This window comes from Rhipicephalus sanguineus, chromosome 4 (assembly GCF_013339695.2).
Source record: "Rhipicephalus sanguineus isolate Rsan-2018 chromosome 4, BIME_Rsan_1.4, whole genome shotgun sequence".
NCBI classification, from domain to species: domain Eukaryota; kingdom Metazoa; phylum Arthropoda; class Arachnida; order Ixodida; family Ixodidae; genus Rhipicephalus; species Rhipicephalus sanguineus.
In genome coordinates this window covers 116,126,372-116,137,739 of record NC_051179.1, presented here as the reverse complement: position 1 = coordinate 116,137,739, position 11,368 = coordinate 116,126,372, and the positions used below count along the sequence as shown (strand labels likewise).

The window sequence follows — 11,368 nt, the reverse complement described above, 5'->3', positions numbered from 1 at the left end:
CTTTCAAAACCCTCAGTAGTGATCCTACGTACTTCACACTCCTTGTTAACGGACGCGAAGAGACGATTTCTATAGACCGTTTGAAGCCAGCTCATGTAGACGCTGGCACCGCCATGGCATTCATCGCTACGGGGAGCCATGTAGTGGGCAGTGTGCATTGAGTCTGCGGTGAAAGACGAAGATACCGAAATGCTCGGACATCATGGTCGTGACATCTTTTTAGTCACCCGGCTAATAAATTTTTGTTTGTTTTTGGCCTTTTGTTCCACAAAAGCATTCAAATTAACACATATAGAAGGCAATCCCTGTGGGGCTTCTGGCAATGTACCCACCTAAAGTGTATTGTTTGGGCTCTCATCAGCTAAAGCTGCTATCAGCCGCTCATAGCTTTCCGGCCCCTCTTGGAAAGACCGAAAGTTAACGGCCAGGTATTTATAAAAGAAGGTGTACACGGTTGCCTAGAGCAAAACATACGTTTATTCACGCGGAAAAGAAGTAACGGCACATCTACTGTTAGGTCAGGTAAATCTGAAGTACACGCAATTAACTCCAAAGAAATATCCGAGCAGCGGGTCCCTTGCTCGAGAGATAATGCTGTGTATACATCTGTCATTTCTACGCATACTTTGTGATCTAATGGCAGCTCGAGCAAATCTTCGTTTATATTTTCAGGAGAATAGCGTCAGGGTCAAGAAGACAAAAGTCAAAGTAAGACATGAGAGATTATGCGCTTCTTGGCGTTCTGGGTACATGACAGAAGCCCAGCAGTCCAATATCATATCGTAGACCGCAGCAATCACACACACCGTGGAAGCAGACCTCAACGGCTGAACATTTTCAGGCGCTGCGCTTTTTCGAGTTGACGCAGAGTGGTCGCCGCGTTCACCGTGACGCGACTGCGGAAGCCCCGCCTTCATTCCCGACTCGCCACGTTCTTCGAGAGACGAGCACAGTCCGGTGTCTTTGACACAAGCGGTACCTTCGGGGCAGGCTGAGCACATGTCACCTGCATCGTACACGGGAAACGTGCGGACGTTGCCAGCGTCGGCGTAGTTGCACACGTACAGCTGCATGTACGGCAACTTTGAGTAACGAATGACATTGTAACTGACGTAGCCGCAGCCCACGTAGCGCGTCGTCGCCCACACAAGCTGCGTAAAGTGTCCAGTAGGATCTCTGGAGCGAGAGGAGAAGTTACCCAATCTGCTCGGCGGGTAGTGCGGGTGCTCGTTGAACCATGCTTCGATCCGACCGAGCCAGTCGGGGCCTTTGAAAGGGGCACTGCTTGCGCGGAAGGCCAAGTTTTGTCCCGTGAAGTTGAACTTGGTGGTGAAACGGGCATCAGGTTCATCGTGAATTAGCTTTCCGCTGTCTGGTGTGCACTGGTCGGCCAGCGCCTGTGCCACGGAAGCCAGCTCTTCATTCCAGAACAGCTGCTGCATATTCTTGGCCTCGGGAAAGTACCTGATTTTGCCCATGGCCACCATGCTCCTGTAGGCGTTGTGCGTTTCTAGGATAACTCTCCGTTCAGCCGCGTTCACTTCTCTGGCCGCGATGGCGCACTTCGCGTTCGGCGGTAAGCAGGCGGTGTGTGTTGGCCCCGGCTTCTTGTACTCCTCCCGGCACTCCTGGAGGCTCTGTTCTGTAATCGACGAAAGCCAGAAAGCCAGGACGAACCTTCGCGCTTTCATACCCGCTTCTTCACGAGTATGCCTCGAAGAGATGATGATAATAATCGCCCCGAAGATGTGAAACAAGCCCACTAGTAGGCACTAACGATGACCTGTAGGTGTAAGCAAACGGAATTGCTCCAATAGGCTTAGAGCGACAGGACGTTCAGGTAGCATTAAGAACGAGAACATTGTAGAACAGAGTCCCCATATCAATGCCTTATCGCAGAGACTAAAGCAAGTAGTAGTTGATACAGCTGTGAATAAGCCAGAAAAGATATGCGCCGCCACACACAGGAAGAATGAGGAGGTGAAAGATGAAAGGCGGACAGATGTGTTTAGTAAAAATCACACCATCTCCCGCTAAAGGGGACCATGTCGAGCCCGCGTTTCAGAGGGGTAGTGGAGAGGAGTAAAGGGGAGAGGGGAAGTGGGAGTGGAGAGGAGGTTGTAGAGAGGGTTTGCGCATGCGCAGTAAGGGTGTACATTAGCAGAACAGACTGTTGGGCTAGATGGTTATGCATGAACACTGAAAGAATAAGCGCTAAAAGGGTGGTCACGCCGCACGCCACCACCACCACCACCACCGGTTTGAACTCCGCCATGAGATGCTTCGCATCTAAAAAAGCACCAGTCCTGCGCGGAACAGGAGGCACAGTCAAAGCGTATAACCTGGAAGAGTGGCGTTCATATAGCTCATTGCAAACTCTCTTAGGGCGCCTACTTGAAGTTGTTGGGTAGCCAATTTACTATGAATCAGCATTTTGCGAAGTAGCGAGGTACCCACCGCGCCATAATGTGTTTCGCGAAGTAGCAAACTGCCCATTACGCGTCTGTAAGGCAATAGGTGCGCTTGCTGCACAAGATGATGATAGTAATGAAGGGTTATGGCTGTGCCTTTTGTAATCGGCTGGTGGTGGGGGGAGCAGCTTTATACTACCCACACTGTACGCAATTCACAAGGTGTGAAGCCTGCTTCGATTCTACTCTTCTCCCACGCAATAGTAGATCTGTTAAGAGCCTTCTTGCCTGAATTGACGCCAGTATAGGGTCAACACTGCTTTCGCGGGCTAGTTGTGAATCCATAGTGCTTTTTAGCGCGAAACGACACCACAGGGAGACAGGACAAAGCGCTATTCTCCACTGACACCATTTATTGCGTCACTCCACTGTCGTTCTAGTATATTGTCTTTTTCCAAAGAAGTTCTAAGCACTAGAGTGGCTTGATCTTTGGTGGATCCTTGAGTACCACACGGAATGCCTGGTTCGATTCCCGCTCGAACTCTGTCTCTCTTTTTTTTTTGCGCGATAAAAGCGACGGACAACGGCGGCCGTTAGCACCGTCACGAAACTCGGCTGTTGTTGTGAGCTTATAACAGCTTACGCTGGAAAACACACTAATAGGCATACGGAATATTTACCGCAGTAACCGCCACAGCGGTCTAGTCGTTATGGTGCTCAACTGCTGGCCCGAAGGTCGCGGGATCGAATCCCGGCCGCGGCGGCCGCATTTTGGTGGACGCGAAAGTGCTTGAGGCCCGTTCATTTACGTTTCGGGTGCACGTTAAAAAACTCCAGCTGATCGAAATTTCGTGAGCGCTCCTCTACGGCGACCCTCATAAGAATATCCTGCTTTGGGACGTTAAACTTCAACAAGTATTATTACTATTATTATTAATAATAATAATATTATTATTACTATTATGTTTACCGCAGTGGTGTAGTGTAGAACGTTCCTTTCAGCGGCGGCCGCTCCTACGCAAGTTAGATAGACATGGAATGATGTAATCTATTCCGCATTCTTTTTTAGCTCTCAATGATCGAACAAAATTGCATTGTAACCGCAGAACTTCTGTCGTAACCGAAGACACGAAAATTATTTCGTAACCGAAGCCACGAAAACAATCCATCGCATTGTGACCACTTATGATTATGTTGAACATAAGAGGATAAGTTACTGTGACACTGCATCATCCTGCATCATCCTTGCCTTCGATATTGGCAAGAAATTTTCGGCCTGCACTAAAATCACCTGCCTGCCATGCGACGACCCAAAACCGTCAAAACTCGCAACGTAAAACCCTGTATGCTCTGTAGCCGATTTGTAAGCGGTACAAAACCTACATTTTCAAGAAATAGCCGTACAGTGCGTCCTCCAGGCGGAATAAAAGATTCCTGCCCGCCCTTAATTTTTGCCGAGGTTGCTCGCAGCTGCTGGCAGAAATGATTTCAATATAACTAATATTTCGAGTGCTGATCTAACGCCAACGAGCCACCTCTGCACGTTAGGACATTGCTCCGCGAGCTCTTCTTTACTGAAGCCACCTCACAAAAGCAGTGTGAAGCGAATCAATCGGAAACGCAGGCAGAACCCCCCCCCCCGCTTTATTTCTGAGAGCTCAGCCCAACAAAAGCACCCCCAGTCTTGCGTGGCTGGCATGTGGTGTCAGCCGGGTAGATAATAAAGCTTATTGGAGCAGGCAAGGCAGTTTTGTTTAATATGAGAAAGAAAATGGCATTTCCGGCAAGGGGGGAAAGAGTTTAATTGGGCTCCTCAGAAAATGTTGATGGTTGCCACCTGTGCTTGCGTTTCTGGTGACGCAAATTTCACGTCAGCCGGAACACAACAGAGACGAAACGAGGTAGTTTCGCCCCACGCCGTTTTGTTAATCTGCCCCAGGTCGTTGTGCTGGATTTTCAATTAGCATATCTGATGAGCGAATAAATCGGATTCTCTCAATGCAAGCAACACGTGTCTCGCTACAGGGTTGACAAGAAATTCACGCGTATGTTACCGTATCCTACAGTACCTCCTGATTGCAGCCGCAACAAAAAAAATTGGCCGCGTATCTGCGTGCTTCGCTGCAAATGTCGTGTAAAGACGATAGAAGAGGCGCTGTGTGAGATATGGACGCCATCTGGCAATACGTCGGGAAACATGAGTGCTGTGTTGCGTGCTGGTAGTCCCGGCGCAGCAGCAGGCGAAGACCTTTGCAGAGAAACGTCCGCACTCAACGAGTACTCTCCACACACTCTTTTATTTACACGTCGCCTGGGAAAACAGGAACGCCAGAGCGGCGCCCACAACCGGCAGCCTGAAGGCCGCCCACAACGCTGCTTTTTCATTTTTTAAATATTTTTTTTTCACCTTCTTGGCCTTCTCAAAACTACAGTTTTTCAACACCAACCCATGGCATTCGTACAGTGCAATACAGAACCGAAACCGAAACACAACAATGAGCTCGTGCGAAGGGCACGGAGGAAGGCAAATTTCAGCGCAGTCGCATTTTCACCTTTGTTGAAACAGCGCTCACTAGACGACGACGAAGTAAAAGAAGGCACAGGACAGGCAGCGCCTGTCAGCGTCTGTCCTGTGCCTTCTTTTACTTCGTCGTCGTCTAGTGAGCGCTGTTTCAACAAAGATGAACGCATACCAACTCGCTCAAGCTTCCATTCTTATGCATTTTCAGCGCAGCTTAAGAAACTAGGGTCCTTAAAATTACGTATATATGCATTTTCTATTGAAGGAACACGACAACTAATACTTACCTAGTGATGTTGCACCTCAGATATGCATGATATTTACTTTTTGATCGACAACGTTCACAAGTATGAACAGCCGTACCAGATCAAGAAGGCTGGGCCTTGGGCAAGTGGTTCAACTTTGGCCGAGTGGCTGAATCGAGGGACGTGCCGACAAACAGAAAGACAGAAAGACAGACCAAAATTTCTGCGTTTAAGTTCCCCAAGAAAGACTATCGTCTTTAAAATGGCCCTTTCGCTATGCTGGCCTTTGAACCGACTGAACCCAGTCAACGCAAGGCTGCTGCTACAAAGTAATTTTATACCCCCGTCACACGGCCACAACCAAACTCCGTTTATCTCCGTTCCGCAGTGAACTCCTTAATGGAGCTTAACCAGAATGGAGTTGTGGCCGTGCTACACGGCTCGGTGCAAGCTTTCGACGGTTGCCGCATGGGGCAGAAACAGCGCTGCAGCGCTCGTCGAAACATCCAATCCTTTGCCTGTGTAGTCGCATTTAAAGCAACAAACACGTGTTTTTGTGTGTTGATAAAGTGCTCGGAATCACCATTGCTGTCACAGTGCTTGTGCGTGCGCCTCACACGTGCAGAAACAAATATGGCGCGACGCTTCACAGCGGCGGCTTGGCGAGGCGTTGGTGTGGAGAGTAGAGGTGTGCACGGGCTCCGGGTAGCCCGAAAGTCCGAGCCCGGCCAGGCCCACGGGCCGGGCTCGGGCGGGCCGACGAATTTTCACCTCGGGCCCGGGCCGGGCTCGGGCTACTCGGAGTTTTATCGGGCCGGGCTCGGTCCCAGCGCAAAGCCCGACTCAAGCCCGAAATATAGAGAATGAGCGGGAATTGTTTTCCAGCACGCACACAGCGCCTTTTCCGCGACGGCCCTTTAGCGCTTTTCCTTTCCATTCGCTACTTTAAACAAAAGGGGAGCAGGTAAAGCACTGCCTCTGTTGCACTCCAACAAACAGAGAAGTAACACCACCTGAGCTAGTGACGGCGCCACGCGACGGTTCGCGTTAGATTTAAGGCCAAATCCCACATGAGTGAAAATGCACGCGACAGCGACGAGCGCCCCGACGTAGATCGCCTTCGTGCAAGCTGATGCTTGCATGGGCCATTGCAAGGGCATACCCCATACACGTGACGGCTTTGACGAGCGGACTCCATTGTTGCTGGCATGAGGCCTTCTACTTGTATAGCAACAGAGCCGCGCTGTCGCAGGTATGCACTGCAAATAAAATATTTGTTGCATGTCAAATTACTGGAAGACGATGTTTTGTTTTCGCAGCGAACCTTCAAAAAGCCGAGCCGGGCCGGGCCGGGCCCCGGATTGTGTTTTCGTACGTCGGGCCGGGCCGGGCGGGCTCGTAGCCCTTTGCCGTCGGGCTCGGGCGGGCCTTCGAGAAAGTCAGCGGGCCCGGGCCGGGCTCGGGCTCGTAAATACGGCCCGTGCACAGCTCTAGTGGAGAGTACAAGCGCTGATGTCCGAAAAAATACAACTAAAACTTACACTACGGGGCGTGAAATGCTACGCAAAAAAGAGCACAATTATAATTGAGCTCATTTGGACGATTTTGCTAGTGCGGTTTTCAGCGTAACAGTAGCTGGCTGGGAACGAGAGTACTCCATCGAGCCGAAATGGTCATTACCGAACTCCCTCCACCGAAAGCTCCATTTAACTTCCTCAGCGAAATGGTGACCGTGTGACATGAACCCCATCTCCCTCGAGGAAAAGACGAGGGAGTTAAACGGAGTTCGGTGGCGGCCGTGTGACAAGGGTATTAGATGTAAAAGCATCTTATGCTTGTTGCAGGGGCGTAGCCAAGGAGGGGGGGGGGGTTGGGGGGTTCAAACACCCCCGAAATTTTTCAGTTTTGCTTGCGTATATAGGCATGCACACATACAAACACACGCACGAACATACGTACATAAAGTATGGCTGAACCCCCCCCCCCTCCGCCGAAAAAAATTTCTCGCTACGCCCCTGCTTGTGGCAGTGTCCGTTCTGCGGCGTGCGCACCCATTCTGCGCATGCGCCAACTCTGCCCCCTCTCACCGCGTGAACGCGAGAAGGTGGGGTAGAGGAGGTGGCGTGAGCGCTGCCTCCGCTTCGTTTCTCCTCTCCCGTTTCTCTCTCTCCGCCACAGCTGTGCGCTCGTATATAACGCGGCGCGCGCTCGCTCCCGTTGCACTCCTTCACAACGCCGCTATGGACGCTCGCGAAGCTGAACGTAAACGGCAACGCCGGCTAATGTTTCACTCTTCGCAACGGCGCTATGGACGATCGCGAAGCTGAACGTAAACGGCAACGCCAGCAAGCGAATCTCGAAGCTGCGAGGCTGCGAATGCGCGAGTTCGCTGTGCTTCCGTCATTCTGTCTGTGCAACGGTGTGCGAAGCGCCTCGAACAACGTCAACATCGGCGTCAACGTCAACGGCGCTAGTTGCAGTGGCAGCGCCACCGCCGCGGAGCACAGGAAGGCTCGGGAAGCCGAACGTAAGCGTCGGCAAGCGGTAATTCAAACACCTCGACAACCACCGTCTCATAAGTCACATAAGAGAAACGGAAACGCACCCCCTGCAATGCTTTCGCATTCCACCATGGTTGCCCGTAGGGGGAGATGATGTGTAATTTTCGCATTTGTTCTTACGAGAGAGACTAGAGTAGAATTACATGAAGCATCGTAACACTTAGACGCAGCTTGTCGGTTCGGCCGTCAATAACGGCCGTCATAATTTCATAGGGAGTCGATTTGACTGTTTCTCTCCTCTTATTTCAGTTGGTCTTATTAGCTACCGTATATGAAGCAACTCTACCTGTACGAGGTCAAGCATACAAGTTAAGGCGTACGAATAACGCTCTTCCTTTCGGTTACTTTTTGTTTGGAAGGATAGGAGACAAGATAGTCAATAAACATGGGGTGAAAGTAACCAGCCGATCTCTAGATTTAACGTTAAATCTTTCATTTGCGGAATCCTGACTGCGATATTGTGTAAGGATGCGACACATGCAAGGGTGCACCATCCGTCAAGCCATTCTTCATATCCACTAGCACATTATTACCGTATGCGGCTGACCACCATGCTTTTTCGCAGCGTTACATGAAGGGCATCAAAAATAAAAGTACGTACCACATACTGATGAAACTGAAAGAACAGTAGGCGAAAAGACTGTCTTACGCACATAGGTCGGCACACTCACTCATGAGTGCACTCACTCACACTCACTCACACTCATTTGAACGTTGTGAGTGTGAGTATGAGTGAGTACTCATGAGTGTGAGTGGACGTGAGTGTGAACGTGAGTGAGCACTCATGAGGATGAGTAGGCGTGAGTATGAACGTGAGTGAGTACTCATGAGTGTGAGTGGTCGTGAGTATGAACGTGAGTGAGGGCTCATGAGTGTGAATGGACGTGAGTGTGAACGTGAGTGAGTACTCATGAGGGTGAGTAGGCGTGAGTGTGAACGTGAGTGAGCACTCATGAGGGTGAGTAGGCCTGTGCGAACGTGAGTGAGTACTCATGAGTGTGAGTAGATGTGAGTATGAACGTGAGTGAGTGCTCATGAGTGTGAGTGGACGTGAGTGCGAACGTGAGTGAGTACTTATGAGGGTGAGTAGGCGTGAGTGTGAACGTGAGTTAGTGCTCATGAGTGTGAGTGGACGTGAGTGAGCACTCATGAGTGTGAGTAGGAATGAGTATGAACGTGAGCGCTCATGAGTGTGAGTGGACGTGAGCGAGAACGTGAGAGAGCACTCATGAGGGTGAGTAGGCGTGAGTATGAACGTGAGTGAGTGCTCGTGAGTGTGAGTAGGCGTATGAAAGTGAGTGAGTACTCATGAGTGTGAGCGGGCGTGAACGTGAGTGAGCACTCATGAGGGTGAGTAGGCGTGAGTGAGTACTCATGAGTGTGAGTAGACGTGAGTATGAACGTGAGTACAAATGAGTGCGAGTAGTGTGAGTAGACGTGAGTATGAGCGTGAGTGTGAGTAGACGGGAGCTGTATGTGAGTATGTATTGACGACAGTGAGTGGACGTGAGAATGAACGTGAGTACCGATGACTATGTTGCCATGAGTATAACGTGAGTGATTACCGATGACTGTGAGTATACGTGAGCGTGAACGTGGGTGAGCTCTCACGAAATTGAATAGACGTGAGTATGAATGTGAGTATCGACGAAGGTAAGAGGACGCGACTATGAACGTGAGTGACTACCGATGAGTGTGAGTTGGCGTGAGTATAACAGTGACTCAGTGCTCGTGAGCGTGAGTAGACGTATGAACGTGATTGAGTACCAGTGAGTGCGACTAGACGATAATGAACGTGAGTGAGTACTGATTTGTGTGAGTAGGCATAGTATGAACGTGAGTCAGTAAAAGTGAGTACGAACGTGAGTGAGTGCGGATGAATGTGAGTATCGACGACTGTGAGTGGAAATGAGAATGAACGTAAGTGAGCCCCGATGAGCGTGAATATAAAAGTGAGTGATTTGGATTTAAACCCGCCCTTTACGCAACGCACCGTAACTATACACACCTATGGCACGAGTGTTTTGCTTTTAACAATTTCTCAACGAAAACAAATTTTAAGAAAAAAGAAGGCGGGAACCTCATTTTGTAATAGTCGCACGCTATGCGCGAATGAAAGCACTCCGGAAAAATCACAAATTGCTCCCGGAGTAAGCCCAGCGTTGCGCAGCATATCCGGCGCCTAAGGGCACCCAACGGCAGTCATGGGCACGCCGTGACGGGTTATTTACCGTGTCTTTTATAAACGTAATCTGTCCCTAAATACTCAGATAAACACATGCGAGTGCGAGCGCCCGAACGACACAGAACGCGCGCGGACGCCTGTAGGTGTGGATATGAACTTGAGTGAGTGTCTATGAGTATGAACGTGAGTATGAGCGTGAGTATGAACGTGAGCATGAGCGTGAGTATGAACGTGAGTGAGTGCCTATAAGTGTGAATAGGCGTTAGTATGAACGTGAGTGAGTGCCTATAAGTGTGAGTAGGCGTTAGTATCAACGTGAGCGCCTGTAAGTATGAGTATGAATGTGAGTGAGTGCCTATGAGTGTGAGTAGGCGTGAGTATGAACGTGAGTGAGTGCCTATGAGTGCGAGTAGGCGTGAGTATGAACGCGAATAAGTGTGTCCATGAGTGTGAGTAGGCGGAGTGTGAACGTGAGTGAGTGTGAGATAGGCGTGAGTATGAACGTGAGTGAGTGTCTATGAGTGTGAGTAGGTGTGAGTATGAACGTGAGTGAATGCCCATGAGTGTCAGTATATAGGTGTGAGTATGAACGTGAGTGAATGCTTATGAGTGTGAGTAGGTGTGAGTATGAACGTGAGTGAATGCCCATGAGTGTGAGTATGAACGTGAGTGAATGCTTATGAGTGTGAGTAGGTGTGAGTATGAACGTGAGTGAGTGCCTATGAGTGTGAGTAGGCGTGAGTGTGAACGTCAGTGAGTGCCTATGAGTTGAGAAGGCATGAGTATGAACGTGAGTGAGTGCCTATGAGTGGGAGCGGGCGTGAGTATGAACGTGAGTGAGAGCCTATGAGTGTGAGTAGGCGTGAGTATGAACGTGAGTGAGTGTCTATGAGTGTGAGCAGCCGTGAGTATGAACGTGAGTGAATGCTTATGAGTGTGAGTGGGCGTGAGTATGGACGTGAGTGAGTGTCTATGAGTGTGAGCAGGCGTGAGTATGAACGTGAGTGAATGCTTTGAGTGTGAGCGGGCGTGAGTATGAACGTGAGTGAGTGCCTATGAGTGTGAGTGGGCGTGAGTATGAACGTGAGTGAGTGCCTATGAGTGTGAGTAGGCGTGAGTATGAACGTGAGTGAGAGCCTATGAGTGTGAGTAGGCGTGAGTATGAACGTGAGTGAGTGTCTATGAGTGTGAGTAGGCGTGAGTATGAACGTGAGTGAGTGTCTATGAGTGTAAGTAGGCGTGAGTATGAACATGAGTGAATGCTTATGAGTGTGAGTGGGCGTGAGTATGAACGTGAGTGAGTGCCTATGAGTGTGAGTAGGCGTGAGTATGAACGTGAGTGAGTGCGAAGGCTGAAAATATTGGGGTGAGTGAGTGTGAGTGAGTATTCTCTTACAGTGCCGACCTATGCTTACGCAATGATGTGCCACTAGAAGGACCTGCAT

General features: G+C 50.0%; 1 protein-coding gene across 1 annotated transcript; it reads right to left on the bottom strand.

The window, feature by feature from the left end:
• Positions 1-668: 668 nt before the first annotated feature.
• LOC125758282 (CRISP/Allergen/PR-1-like) lies at positions 669-1,691 on the bottom strand. Its single transcript, XM_049415315.1, has one exon. The coding sequence runs from the start codon at positions 1,689-1,691 to the stop codon at positions 669-671; it is 1,023 nt and encodes a 340-aa protein (XP_049271272.1).
• Positions 1,692-11,368: the final 9,677 nt, after the last annotated feature.

Excerpts from the sequence above, each read along its gene's own strand:
- LOC125758282 (XM_049415315.1), bottom strand. The coding sequence starts at position 1,691 with ATGAAAGCGCGAAGGTTCGTCCTGGCTTTCTGGCTTTCGTCGATTACA.